We start from the raw sequence: 25,660 nt of genomic DNA, 5'->3' as shown, positions 1-25,660 counted from the left end.
TTAAACAAAAAAATAGAAATTCAAAAAAAAAGTTGGGCTTTAATGGGTTATTATGTAATTTGTACAGCGAAGCATTTTTTCCAAGAAGGCGTTACCATTAACGCTCAAGTTTTAAACAATATGCGATTCGCTGATGATACTATTAGGCAAATAATCTCAAAGATCTCCAAACACTTTTACAAAGATTAAACGATGCATGTAATTCCTACGGTCTAAAAATTAATCTTAAAAAAAAAAACTAAGTTTATGGTCATAACCAAACGAGGAAATATCCAAGGTAACCTTATCATAGACCATACACCTATAAAGAGAGTAAGGAAAATATAAATATCTTGGAAGTTGGATAACGGAAACATTGGATCAGTCAATCGAAATAAGATCCCGAATAGAGATAGCAAGAGTAGCATTCGTCAAATTACAACAATTTCTATGTAGCAAGAATATCAATTTAAAACTTAGAATACGAATGTTATGGTGCTACGCATTTTCGACTCTATTTTATGGAGCTGAGGCTTCGACTCTTAAAAAGGCCGAAGTGGATAAACTGGATGACTTTGAAAGTTATGGTGCTATCATCGCATACTAAAAATATCCTGGGAAGATAAAGTCACGATCATGGAACTGCGTCTAAGAATTCAAAAGGAGGAGGAAGTAGTTAACACGCTAAAAAGAAGAAGATTTGAATACATCGGACATTTTATAAGGGGACCTAAATATGTGTTACTACAAAACATAATGCAGAGAAAAATAAAAGATGCCAGGGAAGAAGAAAAACATCTTGGCTCAGAAACGTAAGAGATTGGTTTGGACTAACATCAAACGAACTATTTAGAGCAGCTGTCAGTAGAATAAGAATTGCCCTGATGATATCTATGAGACGGAACATGAAGTCTTGTTTCATCCATCCTTTGGACATGTCCGTACCATATCAGCTGTTTTTGCTCTATGTCTGTAATTATCGAAGCATCGAAGCATATAGTCCCATTCGTTATCGTACATCGTCATTTCCCATTCTATCTCTTCTTGACTTACCCAGTGATCTCCCAACATCCATTTCAGTCGCTTCAAGTTTTCTTCGATTTTGTTCCGTTATTCTTCACGTCTCTGCTTCATAAGTTAAACTGCTTTTAATGAGTGTTTTATACGTGTTCCGTTACTCCATAGTACACCATTTAGACATCCTCTAATTCTTCTGCTTTTCTTTATTTCTCTATGGTCTTTGCCAGACGAGTCAAACTCTATGTCCCTTACCAAGATACGTGTAAACGTTGCCACTAGTTACTTCATCTATATCTAATTGGATATTAGATCGTTCTGCTATGGGGGAGATATTTCGTTTCCAGTGTATTGAATTCCAGTTCCCAATTATTATACTCTTCTTGCAATTTTCGCGCCACATATTTTAAGTCGTCTTTTGCTAAGATTCGGTCGTTAGCAAATTGTAGAGTATAAAGGCAAGTGTCTCCAATGTCATAACATCAATTATATTCTCTTCAAACACGGCGTTTTAATACTGACATGTTTTTTGTGTATAAACTGATTAATTTCCATATATCTCAGCGAAATTTTTGAGATACTTATTGGTTTCTAGTCCGTTTGTATAAAACCAATGTAGCAAAGAATGCGCCATTAAGTCGTATGCTTTCCATATATAATTCTACATTTTAGTCGTTTTTAATTAACAACAACTCTAAATTGGAAACTTAAGGCTTTATTGTCTTTTTGCTCTTGTGTTATTCTTTAGTTAAGTCACCTGAATTTGAAGTTAGTAATTTGTCGTTTGTTCAATTTTTCTTTGAATTTGGTCCCGTTAATATCCTACTTGTTTTAATAAAAAAAAATAAATAAATAAAATAAAAACAGTCCATTCTAATTGTCACAAAAAATATATTTACGTATATAGATATACATTTATAATACCATCCATTGTATTTCCTCTAATATCATACGCACGATAAAAATAATACATTTATATTTTTATTTTTGTACATACATAATACAATAAAATAAAATCTATAACACCAATAAAAATCCCTAACACAGAATTCACATAAATCTACACTTTCACTCTAAGATCTATGAAATTTGTGCCTACAGTGTCAAATTGCTTGTATATAAATTAGAAAGTTTTTGTGCTTATCACATTCGATGAAATGTTAGTAAGATGATAAATTGTTTTTTATGGTCAAATTGTTTACATTTAAAGGTACATAAAATAGATAAAGCAAACTGAATTATACTAAAGTTACTTTATACAGTTCAGAGAGATCTACATATATATTTTTCATTTACCAAAATAAAATTTATCAAATAAATAAAATAAAAAGGGTTTTTATATAATTTACCAGTCATGCCGGTAAAACCAATTATTCCTATTTAAGACACCTGACTTATTAAAAGTATGCATTTTGTATTTTTTTATCCTTTAAGGTCCAGAAAAGCCATTAAAGATGGCGTTTTGGATAAAGCAGAGGTAATCCGCAGAACCAGCGAGAATTATAGTAAATAATTTAAATCACTTTGAACCTCGTGACAACTATTTAACTCCCTTTAATTTAAGTTTGACAAATGTTCTACTTCAGATGGATTTACAGTGACAGTAGGAACTTAAACATTTAAAAATACTCTATATATATATCTATATTTCTAGTGTTTAATTTATATAAGACCTTACGTTGGCTCTTTTGTGTTCAAATAATCTGTTGTGCCTATTTAGTTTTATCAGCTCAGAGTAACCCTACATAAAAAAAATAAATATTTCGTTAACAAGTATTTTGTAAATATCGTCCCTACAATGTCCAACTATCGAATGTGAAAAGAAAGATTTTTCAAATTCGATACATTGCTGTTATACTAGACGTAATACGTCTTGTGGCAAATTATTGAATCCGTAGCTCCTTTAGAACGCGTTTTAGAAGTAGCGAATATATATGTAATTCTATATTTTACGAAATCAAAGTATCGAATATTCACATTCGCTCTTTTGTACCGAGATTACATAAAACTTGTTATATTTGTAAATCTACACACTATCGAATATTTTTCGACACATTTGTTAGTTAGACACTGCAAATATCAAAAAATCCTCAAAAACTTGAATATCATAGTATTGATTGTGCCATATTCGATAGTTGAATTTGGAAAAAATCATGTAGGGTTTGCAATTAATACAAAGCATAATATCGAATGTGGCGTGGCACATTCGATAGTTACGCTTTGGTGAAAATGCAAATTCTTTGAAATTAACGGATGTCATTTTATACAATATTTCGTATTCGATAGTTGGAGTTCGTAAGTATTAGCAGAGTATACGAACGTGGCTTCGTTAATTTATCGAATGTGCCACATTTCTTATTTTGAAATTGTTTATATTTTTTGAATTGGCGCTGAATCCGCAGCTAGTTTAGTTGGCACTGGTCCAGGGAACCACGAGTCTGATGTCTGTCACGACCAGTCTTGTGAAAATAATGATGTTGATCATACTAGGGATTTTTTTTCCTATGATAACATAAGTTACCCCGAAGAAGGTATTTAACAAATAATTATTTTATTAATACGAGTAATTTTAAGAAAATATAAATAACTTTTTTAGAATATTTATGTTTATGTAACCTATGTAGTCGATGATTTTTTGGATCCTATACCTTTTTCAGAGCAGATCATTATGCGCGAACCTGTTGATATTATTAAAAAAGGTATTTTTATTATCTGCTTTTTTAATTTTTTAGATCCACCCATCTTATTTCGATAATATACCATTTTTATTTTTTTTTGAGTCACTGATAACATAAATGAAGTGCAAGATACTGATTGCGATTAATTAACTATACGCGCTCTAGTAAAAATCTTCTTAAGGAAGGTAATATTAAATATAAAACAAATAATTGATTAATATATTTTTGAAAACATCTATATTACTTTTTTTAGATGGTTTATACCTAAGTCCCGAAAAGAATTTTGATTTAGATGATTCAGACTCTGACCCTACTTTTTTGCCTAAGCAAGTAAATTGCGAGGAGTCTGATGATGAATCTGAAAGACAAGGTATTTTTTTCTTTGTAATATATTTTTTTGTCTAATAATTTTAATTTTAGTTAAAAATTATGAATACCCTAAACGGAAGAAAGATAATAAAAAGGACAGAGTAATCAGCTCTAGTGATGAAGAGCATATTGAAAATCAACACCTACAAACAAATAAAAACTTGACAAACAGTACTAACGTGCAAGATGTAAGTAGCGCATCCTCTAGTACTCGTGATTGTTTATTGGAACCACCTAAAAAACGCTGTAGATCCAATCCTAACATCTGGAAGCGAAATGAAAATAAAAAGCTTCGTCTAAAAGGTGAAGCATACGTTACCAAAAGTGGCAAAAATATTCCTGCTAAACATTTAAAACCTTCTGCGTGTTTAAACAAACATAAATGTCTCACAAATATTCCCGAAAGTGAAAGACAAATTATACTTGATAATTTTCATTCATTGTCTTCACTTCATCTGCAGCGGGAGTTCTTTATTAGACATATTGTAGTAGAACAACCTAAAAGACGCGTTGTCGATGGAATTTCAAGAAAGAGTGTGACAAAAAAATATTCATTGACGAGCAATAATGAAAAACATGTGGTTTACAGACAATTTTTTCTCGATACGCTTGGCATCAGTGAAGGTTTAATTAAAGGGACCTTTAAAAAGTTTATCACCAATGGGAGTATTAGAGCCTGAAAGAAGAGGCGGAAAAAGATCTAAAGCGGGAGATAACGACCAACTCAGTGCAAACGATGAAGATCGATCGATGAAAATCACATATTTTCATTTCCCGCGTTAGAATCTCACTATTGCCGAAAAAAGTCTGACTATAAATATTTGGATTCAAATCTAAACAAAAAATCCATGTATGAGATGTATGACAGAATGCCAAGTTCAAGGCACAGAAGTAAATTGTTATGAAACCTACAGGAAAATATTTAAATCTTATAAATTGAAATATCATAAGCCCAAAAGATTTGTGCAAATTCTGCATTGCATTTAAAAAATGCTCAGAGGCAGAGAAAAATAAAAAGGCTGAATCGTATGCCAAGTACCAGGAAAGAAAAGAAGCAGCCAGAGCAAAACGAAATGAAGACAAAGCTCAAGTTAATAAAAATATAATGGCTTTTAACTTTGATTTGCAGTCAGTTTTATCAACTCCTAAAGGAGCCATAGGACCTTTTTTTTACGTAAGAAAACTTGCTATTTACAATTTAACAATATATAACTTGGGAGACTCAAGTGTACATTGTTTCTTGTGGGATGAAACGGAGGGAAAACGGGGAAGCACCGACATTTCTACGTGTATTTATAAATACATTATGTCGTTTCCACATATTGAGCATGTTAAAATGATGTCGGACAGCTGCGGTGGACAGCAGAAAAACTTCAGTTTTTCAGCTATGTGTCAATATCTTGTTAACACTCACCCAAATTTAAAAACAATAGATCATGTATACTTTAAGCCAGGACACAGTCACATGGAGTGTGACTCTATACATTCAAAGATCGAAGTTAAATCAAAAAATTGTCCTGCTTACAACCTGGAATGATGGGCTCAAATTATAAGGCTAGCGCGCAAAAACCCAACTCCATTTGAAGTTACTCAGCTACTCCATGATATCTTGGAGTTTAATAAAAATCATATTAAATTTGAAATGGAAAAACAAAAAAAAAACAAGAAAAAGCAAAAAAATTAAGTAAATGAAATGGAACCAGTTATTGACGATCATTTTACTTTCATTGATGGTGTATGGTTTCAATATAAAAAGAATGAAAACAAACACATTTTAATGAAACGAAACTATAACGAGGACTTTTTGAAATTAGTGGCTACAAAAAAAAGAGGATATTATCAAACATTTCCTTCTACTCCTTATAATAATAGACTTCCCATAACCGATGTAAAAAAAAGAGATCTTTTGTCAATGTGCTCACAAAATTTGATCCCAAAACCCTACCACCAATACTACTACTCCCTACCAACATCAAGCGAAGTAAGGGACTGTTTACCAGAGCCAGATGCTAATGAAGATGAAGATGAGCCCGAAGAGATTTAAAAAATATTTCTAATTGTAATTTAATTTCATGTTTAAATTTCTACGAGAATGATGATTCTTCTATCATTTAATTCCACTTAACCATATTTTTATTTTATTCTTGGTTTTGTTTTCTAATGTGTTTAGTGCTTATATTAAATAATTTGTATGTCAATTTTTGTTTCATTACTTGACTTTTATTAAAAACAAATAATTTAATTTTTATAACACAAACAATCGAATATGTCACATTCGATTCTTTGAAGTAAAATTTTTGACCAAGCCGTAAATTGGTACACATTTTTAATAAGATGCAAAGTGACGAATATAGATTTTAGCTCTCCTAAAAAGTAGGCATTTTCACATTCGACATTTGCAGATTGTAGGGACGATATGTATCTAATTATTATTTAATCAATAATTAGAAACCACTGTAAGTTATCGATTGTGTATTAACTAAATAAATTAATAGTTGTGGTATAAAGTTTCGTATGTTCCATTATAGTATGCGGATTAAATTTCCAAACGTTTATTACTCCCTCAAGGGAAGAATATTAAATTTAATAGGTTGTAAAAGCAAACAATCGGCTTTGATTTTAGGCACTTAGAAATACGTACTGCAGCCCTAAATATATTTCCTATAAATAATTCTTATACGCTTTTTCAAACGTCGTTTCTTTTAAGTAAGCCTTTGTTTCTAGGAAGCAACTTCGGTTCTCGAATATTAAACCAATCCAATTTTCCGAGTAAAAGTACTTATTTATTAGTATTAGGAGAAAGTTTTATTCCTGGGACAACGTAGTTTTTACGGTAGAATTACATATCTTAGAAATATTGTAATTTTCTAACAAAATATTAAAACACCACTATTTGTTTTGCATCTTATGTTGCATCACACAAAATCGTAATAGCTTTAATTTTTCATTTTAAATCTGTAACATATCACAGGCCGTGCTAGTTTTTTAAAGAAATGAAAATTTGACGTCAGGCAAAACTGAAAGTTGAGATTATTGTAGTAGGGGAGACCGGTGTCGATTGTAACAGGTGTCGAAAGTAACACGGCCGACAACAGCGCCATCTTCTTCAATTTTGTAGAAACACGCGTATGGGCCAAAGTAAAATGCGGTTCTGCTGACCCGTAATTAGTTTGAATATATCTTTCGTGCGTGCCGTTCGTTCTGTAGGCAAATTTTAATAAACTGCCGGAAAAGTAAATAAACGTGTCGTCACATTTTTGTTTGTGAATCCCAAGTGTTAAGATTGACAATATTTTAAGGTAAGGGTAGGCTTTGATAAAGCTTTTGCTTTATTTTTTAGTGGATAGCGGTTGGCTGTTTTTTCTTAAGTAAACAGAAATGTACACTTTACTTTTGAAGGATATCAGGTGTCGCTTGTAACACGTACTACGGTGTCAAGTACGTAGTACGTGTTAAAATCAAAGTTGTTTTTTAACTTTATGCCGATTTTATTTATTTATCTGTTGACTCCTTATATGGCAAAATTATTTGTTGTTTTATTGTTATAAGCCCATACGACAACAAATAATTATCAAGTCTCTTTTAGAATATTTAACGATTTCTTTAAAAAATATTTTCTTCTTTATAGTCATAAAAAATGGTGAAACCGAGACCAAGAAAGACCGACGGGGGACTGATACCTAAAGTTATTTATGAAGAAGCAGCAAGAAAGGTTATTGATAATGAGCAATCTGTTAGAAAAGTGGCTAAAAGTTATGGAATGTGCCATGTTTCATTAAATCGCTTTGTAAATGCTCTACGTAATAATTTACAGCCTAAGGTGGGGTACAATCCTTACAACAGGGTATTTACTGTTGAGCAAGAGTCACAGCTAGTCAAATACTGTAAAAAAACTGTCGATTTGTACTTTGGCCTCACTACACGGGATCTTCGTAAACTAGCCTTTTAGTTTGCATCTGCCAATCGGCTTAACTATCCTCAAAAATGGAATGAAGTAGAACAGGCTAGTGAAGATTGGCTTTTAGCTTTCCTGAGAAGAAATCCTTATTTAACACTTCGCACACCCCAAGCAACAAGTCTTGCGCGAGCCATGAATTTCAACAAAGAAAATGTCTTTTTTGATAAACTGGCAACTGTCTTGGAAAGACACAATTTTGAGCCACAAAATATTTACAATATTGACAAGACTGGTGTGTCCACGGTGCAAAACCCAACCAAGGTCATTGCAAAAAAAGGAACCAAGCAAGTAGGATCAGTAGCAAGTCAGGAGCGTGGAACACTTGTTACGCTGTGTGTGGCTGTAAACGCTGTTGGTAACGCAATTCCGCCAATGTTTGTATTTCCTCGGTTGCATTTCAAGAATCATTTTATTAGATATGGACCTGTTGGATGCGTAGGAAAAGGAAATAACTTCGGGTGGATGCAAGAAAATGAGTTTCTTGACTTTATAAAATACTTTGTGAAACACGCTAAACCCAGCGAGACTAATAAATTTTTGGTTTTATTAGACAATCACTCTTCACATGTATCCATTTCATTAATAGATTATTGCAGAGCAAATTTCATAACATTGTTGTCTTTTCCACCACACACTTCCCGCCGTCTCCAACCACTGGATCGTGGTGTATATGGCACTTTTAAAAAGTATTTCAACAACTACGCCGATCAATAGATGAAGAACAATCCAGGAAAGCGTATGACAATATATGATTTACCATCAATTGTTAAATCATCTTTACCTTTAGCCACTACACCAACAAATATTTTATCAGGATTTTCTTGCACCGACATTTATCCCTTTAACCGTAGAATTTTTCAAGATTCAGATTTTTTACCATCAACGGTAACTAATAGACCACTAGATGAAACCCTACAACAAAATCACCTACAGCTAAACCTGCTGAAATAGCTGAAAGTCAATTGGAACAATCAACGACAAGAGACACTAATTCTTTACCTCAGCCAGGACCATCAACTGTCAGGGACACCACTCCTTCGCGTCAACTACAACCGGTAGCATTTATTACACCTGATGTTCTAAAACCTTTGCCCAAAGCCGATCTTTCTAAAGCGAAAAAAGGGGGTCGAATGGAAAGAAAAACTGCTATACTGACTGACACACCCGAAAAAAACTCTATTGAAGAACAAACTTTAAAGAAGAAAGTTTTAGTAAAACGGCAAATTGGCAAAGATGACACCAACAAAACAAATAAAAATAAGAGCAAGAAAGTGAATAAAACAGTTAAGAAAAAAACGGTGGAAAATTACTCTTCAGATTTTTCTAATGATGACACTTTCTGTTTAGTGTGTTCTGGACCATATTCCTTAAGCTCAGAAGAATGGATACAATGTAGAACTTGCAGAGAATGGGCGCATTTAACCTGCACAGATAAAAACCCATTTTATGTTTGCGTAAACTGTAATTCTGATGATGAATTATAAGATTAATATTTTTATATTTCCTATTTTACGTAAAAAATAAACTTATTTTAAGGTGAAGTATTTTATTATAACCCCTTCTTTACTTTTTGCGTCGGTATAGATGGTTGATACAATTAACACCATGGTTGTTATTATTGACACCAGATAGGTGCCAATTGTAACAGTTGTCATAGCCTCCTAAAAAGTGGTAAAGTTTTATCTATATATATGAAAGAGTTTGTCCTGACTGACTGACTCATTATCGCAGAGCCCAAACTACAATAGCTAGAAACGTGAAATTTTGCCAACGGATTACTTTTATAATGTAGGCACCGGATAAGAACGGATTTTTCGAAATTCCACTGATAAGAGGTAAAAAATGGGAAAATTGTTACCCGTGACCTCGAGAACTAAGGGGGCGTGGCTTCGGGGTTTAAAAGGAGACTGCCCGCACCAACAAGTCGCAGGCATCAACTTAAAAAAAAAATTAACTGCAACAATGTTTTTTTATAATGTAAGCCCCGGATACGAACGAACTTTTTGAAATTCCATCGATAAGAGGTGTTAGCGATATGATAAATATCGCATAGCGGCATAAAACTGATTAGTAAATACGATTGAAAAAGTGCCTCTGTATTATTTATATTTTGGTAGACATAACAACAAGGCGGGTCCATGCGAGACTGATACCCGAGAAGTGACTCCACTCAGTCTTACCGCTCGCTCTGCATCTAACGAATCATTTTTAAGAATATTTGTGTCTTGGTTTTATAATAATTATATTATATTAATCGCGCCCCTTGACCTCAAGAAAAACGGCGTGGCAATTGTGGGTTGCATGTACCTATTATTAATGAGGCGAGGCTTTGGATTTTATTTTTGTGTATTGTGGGTTGCATGTACTATTATTGGAGGCCCTCTTCGACTTTTCTTTTATTTTCACGCGAGCAACGCCGCGAGCATTCAGCTAGTTTTAGTATAAATTTTATGAGTTTAAATTCCGACAAGTTTTATCGAACGTAGAACATATCCTTAGCAAAATAAATTTAGTTTTTTAGAGCGCAAGATTAACCAACGAAAAATAAAAAAGCATATTTTGTTACAATTGACACCGGTCTCCACTACTTATTAGTTTATAGACGATTGGTTGCTAAAACTAAATGTCGAAAATAACTTTTTGGTTATAATATTTTCGGTTACCAATAAAAACAATAATATCCCTAGAATACAAACCCTTTGAAATGTATGAATGGAAATATCTTTTTCGGAACTGGCGTTATTTTTTTACGACTCATGAAATGATTTTTTAAATATTTTAGGGATCAGTCGTTCACATGCTAGGAAATGGAAGAATATTAGACCTTCAAAAGGCACTAGAAGTCCTATTACGTAGTTCTAATGATGAATCGACGGCGTTTAATACTTTCACATGGATCAGAAGATGAAGATAGTTTGGAAGAATTTTTTAGCCCTTCTGGTTCAGAATTTTAACACGACAATTCTAACAAAAAAAGGTCTGACTCTAATAAAGGTAATAACTATAGAAAGAGTAAAAAAATTTCTTCGATAAATGGCAGGCAAGTTAACAGGGACCAAGTTTGACAAGACAAGATTTGAAAGAGAAAAAACGTGTATTTAATCGTAGCAGAGTAAAACACACCCAAGCAACACTGTACATAGTATATACGTTTATTTAACGCATTGTTCGTTCAAAAATAGTACGAGGGCTGTTCAATAAAGACTCAGACTCTCGCCACGAGCAGCTGTGTAATACAGTGACATCTCGTGGTCATGGCATGAAACAATATACTAATACCTATTTACAGTACAAATTTGGTAGCGATCTGATCATTAGTGCTCAAGTAGTGACATTGCGAAGAAGACGTGTATGAAAGTCGCCTCTAATATTTACAAGGACTGGATATCGAGAACAACGTTACGCGATTAAATTTTTGGTGAAATCGAACAAAAAACCACTCGAAACATATCGTGAGATAAACAATGTGTACGGTGAAGCTTGCATGAAAAAATCCACGTTCTGTAACAAGCTGGATCGCTGAAAACCAATTATTAGTCGTTACGTTTCTGCTTGTTCTTACTATTGGAGCAGCTAGGAGTAATACTAATTGAGTTGGTTTTGACCATTTTCTTTTATCATCAGAAAGTGTATCTCCATAACTATCCTTTCCTGAATAAACATAGGCATTGAAGCAGTTATGTGTCTTTGCATCCATCATTTAAGGCCATATTTACGTGGCTTGTTTGGTATGTACATCCTAAATTGGCAACGTCCTCTGAATCCGACCAGCATTTCGTCTATGCATGCATATTCCCCGATAGAGTAACATGCTTGACAGTTCTTGATAATCTATTAAAAATCCAGCGGTCTCATCAGTTTTTTTTCGCTCATCCCTATATGCAGCTTTATCAAAACGAAGGCAGGCTAAAATAACCAGGGTCCGCTTCAATGAAATAGTGCATCGAAATACATCATTTTGTTCTGTTCCATCCGTTGCGAAAAGTGCTCCAGGTCCTCATTATTGAATTTCAAGGCTGATAAGTATATCAACCAAATGCTTTAAATTCTAAAAGGTATACATCGGTGTAATCATGTTGATCTGGATCAGACAAATGCTGCCTAACTTGTGACAGCTTTTAATTCGTACGGAGAATTATTTTGTCCAAAATGTCTTCAGGACACAGCTGCTCCCACGAAGAAATGTGACTACTATATTTTCCTAGCAGGACCAATATCGCCTGGAAGATATAAAATTATGTTGTACCGCCTTGTACGAACGTTTGCATTTGGAGGTTCAGAAGACCATTTGAATTTATTTTTTCCGTAATAACTTTTAGGGTTGAATTTCTTTTTTTTTCTTTGGGTGGTGAATCTTGATAATTATCCGAAGATAATTACACCGATTCCACAGCATTTTCGTGAGTTCTATTTCCGAATTAGTTTTCGTCATTTTGAATATAAGACGCTATATTGTCATGTTGATCGCCACTTTCAAATTTATTCAAAACAGTTTCAGCCCACTCTTCAAAACGGGGACCATCTACCTTCATTTGAAAAATAGCAGAGATCAAAGCCATCGCAGAAACGAGTAAACATAATCGATATAAAGAACGTAACTGGTGAGGTGGGGTTTCGCAAGCCCCAGTTTTTACTAATGTTGTAAAGTCAACCACCGCTTAGCGTTAGAGTACTGATAAATAGCTCAACGAAGCTACACAGGGCGGCAGTGGCCTTCCACCATTATTTAATAAGTTGTGATGATTCGTAGAATTGGTAGGTTTTGAGAAACCCCACCTCATCAGTCAGGGTGAAGAAATATTAAATTTTAAATGTAACAAAGTACTATTTGTTAATTTAAAATTTGCATTTTACATAATTTATAACATTATTTTAATCCTAAGAAGATTGTGAATTTACCAGGAAACGTAAAAAATAATATAATGGCAAAATTTAATATAGAATAATTAATTTATATTAAATATAAATTTTGTTCTATTCTGCATTTTAACATTTTTGCAATTCAACTAGTATACAGTGCATCCCAAAAGTTATGCCCAAATTCATTTAAAATTCAGGGGTGTGTTCGAAAAAAAAAAACGCTCGGACCCGTCGATGTTTATTTGAAGTTGCGCATTTTTGTACGTTAAGTCTGTATATACAGGGTTGCTCAAAAATAAATTACGACCATTAACTTAATTTTTTCAAATGAAAGCACCTTTTTTTATTTTATTTTTGAATTTCGCGTGGAATTCTACGTATGTTTCATGCATCATGTCCTATACCTAAAGTCAACAGTTATCGAAAAAAAAGACGACCAAACATTATTATTGAAGTTCACCTTACGAGTCACCTTATCTCTGAGAATTTTTATACAGAGCAAAATTCCATTCATTCGTGTTTTTTTATTGTTGGCTGGTGACCGTGTATTTTCATAGAAACTATATGACAGTTGTACGCCAAACAGATATTGTCAAGTGTGAAGTGTGCGAGCAAAGTTGCGGTTTTCACAATGGTAAAGTTTACGGAGCGAGAAAAAATGGAAATTCTGTGCATGGTTGGGTTTGGTGATAGAACACGTACTCAAAGAGAAGCTGCTCAATTATTCAATGAAATCCATCCTGATCGTCCTCCGATATGTCAAAAGGTGGTGAGTAGAATAGAGGCTAAATTTAGAGAATTCGGTCATGTTAGAGAACTGCCGAAATGTTCCAATCCAATAATTTGGAAACTCCGTTAAAGAAAGAAAAGTGCTTAGCAAGCCGTGATTGGTTAGAGAGATTTTTACGACGCAATCCAGAAATTAGACTAAGAAAACCGGAATCAACAAGCGTAAATCGTGTGAAGGCTTTTAACAAAGACGAAATTAGTATTTTTTTCAAACCTGAATGCTCTAATGGACAAATATAAAATTTCATCAGCAAGAATATTTAACGCTAATGAAACAGGAATTACGACCAACAAAGTCTATGCCAAAAAAGAGTTGGTCTTCTAACTAGCTGGAAGAAGGGAAAAACACAACTGTCATATGTGCATTAAGCGCCTCTGGAATATACATTCCGCCAATGTTCATTTACGCTAGAAAAAAAATGGCATGTCTTTTGAAGTTAAATGGATCTTCAGGGGCTTCATATATTACTGCTCAGATAATGGATGGATAACCCTAGAATTATTCATTATGTAGTTAAAGCATTTTGAAAACTGTTTTAAAAGTTCAAAAGAAGACTCAGTTTTATTATTTGATAAATATTACAGTCATTGCACCTTAAATGTCTACAATTTCTGTAAACAGAGGGGAAATTATTATTCTGACGATTCCTCCATATACATCGCACAGAGTTCAACCTCTAGATATTACTTTTTATGGTTCTCTAAAAGCAGCATACAACTCGGGAACACCGAGGAGAAAAGGTTAGACCCAATTGTTGCTCATTTTTTTACCAAAGCTTTCGAAAGAGTTTCAACCATAGAAAAAGCCACTAAAGGTTTTGAGGCAACGGATAAAGATTTTGCTCCCGCTGAGAATTTGCAACCCACGAACTTAAAACGGCTATAATTCCTACAAACAACCAAATACAAACTAGGAAGGTTGAAATGGTTGACAATATAACGAAAGAAAGAATAAAATCATCAAATCAAGATGAAATAAGAGAGAACTTAAAATTTGAAGAAATATTACCAGTTCCTGGATGTTCTGAAGTGGCTAACCAAAAAAGCACCAGAGGGGGAAAAAAGCAACACTTCCAAATATTTTCCTCGACTCCTATGAAGGAAATTTTAGAAGAGAAAGAAAATTGAAAACACCAGCTACAGAACATAAGATCAGAAAAAAGTAAAAAGTGTAAAAAAAACTAGTTTTGAGAACTCCAATGACACCAGCGTTTTTTTGAAAAAAAAACGGAATACCATATGTTACAAACTTAATCTCAGGCAGTACATTAAGGTAGCCTACCATAGATGTGATGAATCATTGTGATGAAGAAAAAGAAAATTCAGACGACGAGTTTAACGAAGACATTTGCATTATTTGTGGGGAATTTGGGAAAAATCGGGAACTCTGGCTAAGGTGTGTAAGTTGTTCTCGATAGGCTCCTAGTAAGTGTATAAATAGAGAAAAAAGAAACTTTAGGTGTGTGATTTTTGTCAATAAGTACAATGTGTGATATTAGGGCTGACCCCTAAACTGCGGAATAATTCCGGCAACTTATATATATTTTATTTTTTTTAATTTAATTAAAACTTCTCTTAAGTGGCCGGCATTCCGCCACTTTACCCTACTTATTCATAAATAGCATAGGAACATAGGATCCAAAATTTTGTAATATTTAAACTCACTGTCGAAAATAAACTTTTGATTTTTGAAACTTTGTGAAATTTACGAATGGAAATTTAATTATTAGGGGTAAATCATGCACCACATGGCTAGGAAATTAAAGAATTCAAATTAAACCTTTATTTTAGAAGGTAATAGAAGCACTATTACCCAAAATGCTTTGAAGCATTTCATAAAATGAAGATAGTTTGGTAGAATGTTATAGCCACAAAGACTCTAATAAGATAAAGGTAATAACTATGAAAAAAGAAAAAGATCTAAAGGAAGTTCATCGATAACCTAAAAAAATTATTGGAGGCAAGTTAACAAGGACCAAGTTTCACAATGGAAAATTCAGAAGCCGAGCAAGGTGTCTTGACAATTAGATGACCGGCAGCAGATTGGAACACAGGAACCAAATTTAGGAAAGGTTCGTGAATCGGGTGAAAAGGAACATATTTAAGAATTAGAAGACTATTAAAATTTAGACTACTAAGTAAATAGACAACAGGAAGCCGGCCTGGAAAAAAGGATTAGGGGAAAAAATGGTCACCGGTGGTCTACTGTATTAAATGTACTTTTGTGTAACCTTATTGTTGACAAGAATAAAACTTTAGTATATACATTAAAGTGTGTACTTTACATACACTTTAAAATTTAGAATAAAAGAAGAATACAAATTTTTAATTTTTATTCTTAGTATAATACACTTTAAAATTTATTTTTTATTGTTAGTTTTGTTTTATTGTTATTTTAAGTTAGCAAACTGAAAAATGTTGAATCAAAAATTCACAAAACGTGCCCAGAAATCTTTGAAAAACATAGGAAAAGATAAAATATAAAGAATCATATTAATAATATGATTCTTTATATTTTATCTTTATGTTTATATCTATATTTTATCTTATATAAAATATTTCAAATAAAATCTATTGAGCGCAATCTAAGCAACGGAACACACTGCAGCTGCCACAAATAGCTGTGCTGCAATCCGCACAAAGAAACGGGATTTTCTTAGCAAGCGACCGTTGAATAATCTCAACTTTACTTGGGACTCTTTGCAGTGCTTTTTTATGAAGGAATTTTTTTTTGCGGCATGTCCTGGAAAACTTGAAAATATCACGTATGCTTTAACTGGGTTTATATTGAGCAAAGTGTAGACGATGCACCTTGGCCAATGGTTACTTCTTCGAAATACACTGTGCATTTTTCATCTAGCGCGTCAACTCCTCCTTATGTCGCATTGTAGAATGCAATAATTTATGGTTCTCTCGTTAGTAAAGCCATAAAGTGATGAGTGGTCTTGCTTAACGTTTGATAGAAGAAATTTCTTTGGCACTTCTTGTTTGTTTTTCCTCAAAGGGCCTAAGTAAGTGAGACCTCGTTTTTTAAGTTCTGTAACAAGCTGGATGGCTGAAAACCAATTATTAGTCGTTACGTTTCGGCTTGTTCTTACAATTGAAGCAGCTAGGCGTAATACTGATTGAGTTGGTTTTGACAATTTTATTTTATCATCAGAAAATGTATCTCCATAACTATCCTTTCCTGAATAATCATAGGCATTGAAGCAGTTATGTGTCTTTGTATCCATCATTTAAGGCCATATTTACGTGGCTTGTTTGGTATGTACATCCTAAATTGGCAACGTCCTCTGAATCTGACAAGCATTTCGTCTATGCATGCATATTCCCCGATAGAGTAACATGCTTGACAGTTCTTGAAAAATGTATTAAAAATCCAGCGATCTCATCAGTCTTTTTTCGCTCATCTCATTATAAATTATCAAAACGAAGGCAGGCTTAAATAACATGGGTCTGCTTCCATGAAATAGTGCATCGAAATACATCATGTTCTGTTCCATCCGTTACGAAAAGTACTCCAGGTCCTTATTATTGAATTTCAAGGCTGATGAGTATATCAGCCAAATGCTTTAAATTCTATAGGGTATACATCGGTTTAATCATGTTGATCTGGATCAGAGAATTGCTGCCTGACTTGTGACAGCTTTTAATTCGTACGGAGAATTATTTTATCCAAAATGACTTCAGTACACAGCTGCTCCCACGAAGAAATGTGACTACTATATTTTCCTAGCAGGAACAATATCGCCTGGAAGATACGAAATTATGTTGTGCGGCCTTGTACGAACGTTTGCATTTGGAGGTTCAGAAGACCATTTGAATTTATTTTTCCCCCGTAATAACTTTTAGGGTTGAATTTCTTTTTTTTTCTATAGGTGGTGAATCTTGATAATTATCAGAAAGTAATGTGTCTTGCCCCGATTCCACAGCATTTTCGTGATAGTTCTATTTCCGAATTAGTTTCATAGCCACTTTGAATATAAAACGCTATATTGTCATGTTAATCGCCACTTTCTAATTCAAAACAGTTTCAGCCCAGTGTTTAAAACGGGGACCATCTACCTTCATTTGAGGAATAGCAGAGGTAAAAGCCATGGCACGAACGAGTAAACGCAATCGATAAAAACAACGCAACTGGTGAGGTGTGGTTTCGCAAACCCCAGTTTTTACTAATGTTGTAAAGTCAACCACCGCTTAGCGTTAGAGTACTGATAAATAGCTCAACGAAAGCTACACAGACCGGCAGTGGCCTTCCACCATTATTTAATAAGGAGTGATGATTCGTAGAATTGGTAGGGTTTGAGAAACCCCACCTCATCAGTCAGGGTTAAGAAATATTAAATTTTAAATGTAACAAAGTACTATTTGTTAATTTAAAATTTGCATTTTACATAATTTATACCATTATTTTAATCCTAAGAAGATTGTGAATTTACCAGGAAACGTAAAAAATAATATAATGGCAAAATTTAATATAGAACAATTAATTTATATTAAATATAAGTTTTGTTCTATTCTGCATTTTAAAATTTTTGCAATTAAACTAGTATATATCACTTTCTTCTGTTTAATGTTTATCATTTAGGTTTATGAATATGCGTTATATCATATTACATAAAAATTATTAGAACAAGATTTAATCAGAATAATTCAAGATTTATTCACTAAATAAGGCATATCATATTTTAGTACTGAATCAAGACGCATTAGGTCACCCTAATCCTCCAGTTTATCAAATCCAAAAATATATCTTGATGACTAAAATAAGAATATACCACTCCATTGTAAGACTGACGATGGACAGAGTCCAGTGGAGAAAAATTATTGAGTTAGGCAGGCTTAATAATATTCAAAATTTTAAAATTTTGAATATTTATAAGATTCGTGAAAATAAGTCAATAATTACAATTTTCCATTGGATAGCGAATAATAGATAAAATATTGTCGCCCATTTAGATACAGTCAGGTAGATTTGTGCAATGTCAGTCGTCAAAAATGATTTGCAAACGACTCCAAAAAATATGTTCACAAAGTTATTCTAAACATTCGAGTCATTGTTTGCCAATAACTATATTGTGTCAGTCATTTTCAAAAAAAAAATTAGATTTATTTGCAAATTCTTGTTCAGCAATTTTAAATATGAAAACTTTTTAAAACTTTTAAATATGGATCTTTGTGACTATATCTATACCACCATATAATAGAAGATTTTAAGGAATGTGCCACTACAGTATTATAATAATAAATCAATACCAGGGAAAGTTGCAGCTACGAGGGTGGTCTCAGAAGTACCCGGCCTGACCTAGAGATGTCGGTAGTAGTTTGAAAAATATCACTGTATTAGAAAGTATACAATCTATAAGGCATATAAAATATTTAACAAACATAATATCTTTTTCTAAAACAAGATGTATACAAGTAGGCATGAATGATAGATAGTGTTGATATTTGCATGACTTGTTGTTATAGACCTCCCTCAACTAATTTAGATGTTTTTTTAAACGACTTAGAGCAATATCTTGGGACTTTAGGTAATCATCACTTAGAGATATTTATTGGCGATATAAACATTAATATTTTAGACCGAGTCTCTTTAAAAACCACGGAATATATAAATTTAATGAACGAAAATGGTCTTTTTTCTTGTGTAAACAAGGCTACCCGCGTGACTGCAGTGTCATCAAGCTGCATAGATCACATATTTTTGCGTTACGACAAACAATTAATATCTAAACCAACTCCATTTATATTTCAAACCGATATTACTGATCATTACTTGATAGGTTTAACTTCTAATATAAAATTAGGTAAGACAGTAAATAAACCAGCAGAACAAAATGTTAAAAAAATAAACTATGAAAAACTAAAATTGCAACTGTCTCAAGAGAACTGGGCAGACTGTATCACCTTGGACAATGCTCAGCAGGCCTATGAAAAATTTATGTTTACTCTGGAAAACCATATAAAAAAATGCACAACCAATTTCACTGTCAAAGAAAAATTTAAAAGGCTCAAACCTTGGATTTCTTCGGGATTAATTAACTCTATCAAACATCGAGATGCTTTAAAACAACAATTGTTAAAAAAATTTACCATCGAGAGAGAGGAACAGTATAAAAAATACAGAAACTTTTTACATAAATTAATTCAAAAAACTAAATTTCAGTATTATAAAACTCAAATACAGGATGCAGGCAAAAATTACAAAAAGGTGTGGAAAATTATTAGCGAAACAACAAATAAAAATAATGAAAAAGGGGTGATAACAATTAAAGATGAAACCGGCAATATTGTAAAAAATAAAGAACAAACCTCTAATCTTTTTAATAACTTCTTTTCAAAAATTGGAGAAACAATGGCAAATAACATTATTTCAAAAAATTAACGCAATAACGACAATAAAAATAATATAGATAAAACTCTCTTTTTAGGACCAGTACATAAAAAAGAACTTATAATGCACATTAACTCCTTAAAAACAGATTCATCTCCTGGCGAGGATGGTATAACTGTTAGATTAATTAAACCAATTCATGTATATATTTTAGATCCTTTAGCACATATAATTAACTTAACCTTTAAGACATCTAAGATCCCTATAGAGTGGAAAAATGCTATAGTAATTCCAATTTTTAAAAACGGCGATCCATATCAAATGACAAACTACAGGCCCATATTTCTATTAAGTAACCTTTCAAAAATATGGGAAAAATGTGTCAAGACTCGCCTAATTTCATTTTTTGAATCACAAAATATAATTTTTAATGCACAATTTGGTTTTAGATCTAATAAAAGCACCGATGATGCAATATTTTTTTGGTTTAAAAAAATTATGTCAGATATGCAAGAAAATAGGAAATGTCTTCTCCCACACCTTGCTGTTAAATAAATTAGAAAATGTTGGAGTAAGGGGTCAAGCTCTGGAGCTTTTTAGATTCTACTTGGAAAATCGAGTGCAAAGAGTGCGATGTAATGATATCCTAAGTAGTGATATGGTTGTAAATACTGGAGTTCCTCAAGAGACAGTCCTGGGTCCAATTTTATTCTTGATCTATATTAATGATTTGGGAAAATTACTACAAGATAGTTCGGTTATTTGTTACGCCGATGATACTGCAGTCACATTCACAGACAACAGCTGGGATGGTGTATACTCGAAAGCAGAGCAAGGCCTTTATGTAATTCAAAACTGGATAAATGAAAACAAAATCACCCTAAATATAACAAAGACCAAATTTATAGCTTTCTCTTTGACAACTAGTGATCAACCTAAAAAAAGTAATATTAAAATTCACAACCCAACTTGTAATTTATTAAATAACAACTGTCCTTGTCCTTGCATACAAAAAATTAGTAAAATTAAATACCTAGGTTTATACATTGACCAGTATCTACGCTGGAATGAACATGCTTTTGAAACGTCCAAAAAACTTAGAAAACTTTATTATAAATTTTATCAGCTTCGTAATATTTTAGATAAGAAAACACTAAAAATAGTATATACTTCACTAGTAGAATCAATTTTAAGATATTGCTTAGTAATTTGGGGTGGTCTGAATGATAATGCCATGCAAATGTTAAAAGTATGCTAAAATAAAATACTTAAAATCATCCTAAGCAAAAGCAATCAATATCCTACAATTAACCTTTATTCGGAACTAAATGTACTAAATTTAAGAGGATTGTTTGTGAGTGCATGTCTTTGTTACTACAGAAAGGTTAAAGATATTTTTAGGGAACTAGACCATCAGTATTATACTCGTTCTAAAATAAACAAGGATTTGCAATCGCACATTTTCAGCAAATCACACTTGCAAAGAAATATGCTGTTTCTACTTCCCAAATTTTTTAAGCTTCTGCCCACAGGCCTAAGGCCAAAGTCGAAGTAAATAAGCATAGAAAAGGTTTAAACTTTGAGATAAAAAACTTCGTCATTTACCATTACGAACACTTTAAAAGATTAATGTAAAAAAAAGAACGAAACGTAGTAGATAAATGTGTATTACACTATAAAAATAATATTAGAAGAATAGAAAGACTCTTCTTCCAATGCTTCTCGTTTCTGCTGCTTCATTCCGGGTTGTTTTGTCTCCTTGTCTCCTCTCTTGCGCTTCTCTTTATAGGAATTATTTCTTTTGTATATAGATGGAATTAACTATTTAGGGTATATGAGGCGTATAGAATCAAACCCCGCTAACTCCACTTTTGTCCAAAAATGATATTTTGATTTAATTTCACAGCTAATTTGCCAATGAATCTGGTCGTGTGAATCTTAACTTTCAAAACACGCTAAAAGAGGTCTAAAATATGGCAAAAACATCGCGTTTATTTTCAAAACCCGCTAACTCCCTGCACATGTTACAATCAAATCCCGCCAACTCCATTTTGACCAATGACGTTGCTCTATTAGATACGAGCACATGTTTATGTATCATTGCATCAGTTGATGTTTAGATTTCTATCGTGCAGGATCTGAGTTATTGCTTTTAGTGATTTTTATAAATAAGTTTTAAATATACATATGGATGAGTATAATAAACCCGTACAAAAATGTACACCGAACAAAGCCCGAAAATGTTTAGTAAACAAATCCAACCGAAAATCAGAGAAGCAAAAGATTGAGAGGTAAGTCCTATTGTGTAATTTTGGTAAAAATGTGTTTCTAAGTGTATTTTTATATACTCAAGTCAGGATCTTTTTGCAAGTAAGCGTTTTTTTGTCGAAAATCTAAACTAGGACATTTTTTAAAATTGTTAATTGCTACTTTGATAACTACAATTAGGGGCACATTAAAATTTGTTAAAATAAGAATGTATAAGTTTAATTTTGTATAATTTGTAAGTAAAATGAAAAGCCGGTTCGTTGTAATCTCAATAATATGTCACTTTCAACTTATTTTTAGATACAAGCCTAAAAGACCACCGGGTGTCCCAAGCTGTAATCATGCAACGAGGAGCTTCCGATGCAGCACTCTAACCAAATTTGACATATCTGATTTTCACTCAAAGTTTTATGCTACTCCTGCAAAAATTGATCAAGATAATTATATTGTGAAGTATACCAACGTTCAATTGCCAAAGCGGAAGCGCCCAAAGAATAGTTCGAGGCAAGTGAGAAAATTAAGTTACAAATTTTTTGTAAGGAATAGAAGCGTAAAAATAATTCCAGTTTGCAAACCTGCGTTTCTGAGTATACTGGATATTAATAAAGATAGAGTTTATGGAGTTTTAAAAAGACATTTTGAAAGTGGGCAAATGGCACATGAAAACCGGGGTGGAGATCATAAAAGCAAGAAATATCAATGTAGGCGAGAGACAATTCAGTTCTTTTTGGAATCTTTCAAATGTCAGGATTCACATTATTGCAGGTCAAAGAGTTCTTGTCGTGTATATTTGCCGTCAGAACTAAACATCAGAAAACTGTACCAAATGTATTCAAATTCAGCACTTGACAATGTCAGTGTTAAAGAATCATTTTTTAGACGTGAATTTTGTACAAAATATAACATTGGCTTCGGTTCTCCGAGGACTGATGTATGTTCCACATGCATTCAGATAAGTGAAAAAATAAAGCTGGCGAGAGATGATCCTCCTAGAAAAGCTACACTGATGGCTGAAAAAACAGTGCATAAACTTAAGGCACGAGCTTTTTTTGCATTACTAAAGGAAGAAAAGCCTGAAATGATAACATTATCATTTGACTGCCAAAAGAATTTGCCAGTTCCAAAACTTCCAGACCAACAGGCATATTTTTCAAAGCAATATAACTTCTACAATTTTACTATTGTCTGTGGTAGTTCCAAGACCACGTTAACTTCAGAAAACGTGTTTTGTTATTGTTGGAATGAAACTGTTCGGCCGAAAAGCTCTAATGAAATTGCTAGTGCTGTTTTCCATCGGCTCATAAACATGAATTTGGAGAGTAAAACGCACATTAGACTTTTTGCTGATGGTTGTGGTGGCCAAAACAAAAACACCACCATGATGGAAATGTGTTCAAATTGGCTGGAATGTTATGCGCCACCAAATATTAAGAAACTTGAGATAATTTTTCCTGTAGTTGGACACAGTTTTATACCACCCGACAGGGTGTTTGGAAATATCGAGAAAGCTATAAGAAAAAAAGAGATAATTACGACCCCACAGCAATATATTGAACACATAAGACAATATGCCACAGTATTAAAAATGGGTGACGATGTCCCTGTTTTGGATTGGAAGAAGGAATCCCAAAATATACTAAAGCCACCTGGAGCATGGCACTTTAAATTTAATCCTTCGAAACGGTTTAAAATAACTCTTGACAAAAATCGAATTACGAAAGTTCAAGGTGAAGTAAACTACAGAACTGAATTAGGCAATCCTAGAAGTGTTACGAAGAAAAATAAGCAAATCAAATCAATGAATCCTCAACAACTTCCTGTGAACGTTCCTGTCAAACAAGATAAAATTATAGCAGTAAGTAAATGATTAAAATCACACTATGGCGAAAACTGGAGGCTTAACGAGGATTTTGATTTTTTCGTAAATATTGAACTTCGCCAACCAGATCAAGCTGATGCTAATGAAGAGCTTCCAGATTTGCAGTGCGAACCAGTTGAAGAGCTGGGATCTCTGTCTATTTAAAAAATGTGTTCTAAAAGAATTTGTGTTTTATTCAAAATGTTTCCGTTAAAATTTATAGAATTACAATTTCTGTTAATTAAAATAAACATGATTTAAGACATACTACGTTTTTATTTTTATAGTGAAGTAAGTTAAAAAAGTAACTAAAGAAGCTCTACCTATTTGCTGCGTATTTCGGACCCTGAATCAGAATCAAAACCCGCTATATCCATTTTTCACAATCAAAAGCCGCTAACTCCAAACGTAACTAAAACCTAAATATTTAGCCTAAAACTTAGAGCCATGGTGGATTTTTTACCAATACTTAGATATTTTTATATAGAAAATTTAAATTAAAAATATTTGGCAATCAAATATCAAAAAATAATCTAGCTAACGGTTTTTCTCAATTCCTATAAAATTTTGCATTTTGGAGTTAGCGGGGTTTGATTCTATACGCCTCATATTAGCATGTATTATATAGATTATTTTAATGTTATGATATGGTTTCATTTTAATTATTTATACTTAATAGCAGAAAACTGCCACACAGGTCGAGGGATGGGAAATTTCGATACAGGCCAAGCTAACGGTCTAGTGAAATGTTCCATTCCGTGATAGAAGCTACAATAATATTAAGGTAATTTTGTTAATGGGATATTGTACCAATATAGATTATTGTATTACTGTCTATTTGCTATTGAATGATTTATATTTTGTAAAATTGAATTAATATATTATATTGTATTGTATTGTATTGTATTGTATATGTTTCAAGTTTAAAGACGCCGCGTTGTTTAGTATTTGTTTGGCAGCCATCAATAGTGAACGTTTTCAGTGAATTTGTGAAAATGGAGAAAATTGGTCATCGTTATGTGATACAATACTTTTATTTGAAAGTCCTCAGCCCAACCAATATAAAAGCTGAACTGGTTTCTACTCTGGGTGAGACTGCTCCTTCGTTAGCAACAGTAAAATATTGGGTAGCAGAGTTTAAACGAGGCCGTACGAGCTGCCAGCATCGCAGTGGTCGACGAAATGAGCTGACGACTCCAGAAATTTTAAAGAAAATGTACAAAGTGGTACTGAAGTGCGCGAGCTAGCGGACATAGTAGGCATTTCAAAAAGTGCGGTATATCGCATATTAACTGAAAATTTTGACATGAGAAAACTGTGTGCAAGATGGGTGCCGCGTTTGCTCACACTCGAGCAAAAACAGTATCGTGAAGATGTTTCAATTGAGTGTTTAGCGAAATTTAATAGCAACAAAGCAGAATTTTTGCGTCGTTTCATAACCATAGATGAAACATGGGTCCATTACTTCACACCTGAGACAAAAGAACAATCAAAACAATGGACTCAAAAGGGAGAACCGGCTCCAAAGAAGGCGAAAACCGTTTCAT

General features: G+C 33.1%; 1 protein-coding gene across 1 annotated transcript in view; it reads right to left on the bottom strand.

Annotated features, from left to right (window-relative positions):
• Positions 1-1,955: 1,955 nt before the first annotated feature.
• Positions 1,956-25,660, bottom strand: part of LOC126745794 (endonuclease/exonuclease/phosphatase family domain-containing protein 1-like) — a 55,629-nt gene continuing 31,924 nt past the window's right edge. Inside the window, exon 7 of the mRNA XM_050453793.1 lies at positions 1,956-24,881. Within this exon, the coding sequence (XP_050309750.1) occupies positions 24,844-24,881 (38 nt within the window). The 3' untranslated portion in view covers positions 1,956-24,843. The remainder of the gene's footprint in view (positions 24,882-25,660) is intronic.

This window comes from Anthonomus grandis, chromosome 16, assembly GCF_022605725.1.
Source record: "Anthonomus grandis grandis chromosome 16, icAntGran1.3, whole genome shotgun sequence".
Classification (NCBI taxonomy): Eukaryota; Metazoa; Arthropoda; class Insecta; order Coleoptera; family Curculionidae; genus Anthonomus; species Anthonomus grandis.
Note: the sequence above shows the minus strand (reverse complement) of the source record. Positions and strands in the feature narration are given on the sequence as shown.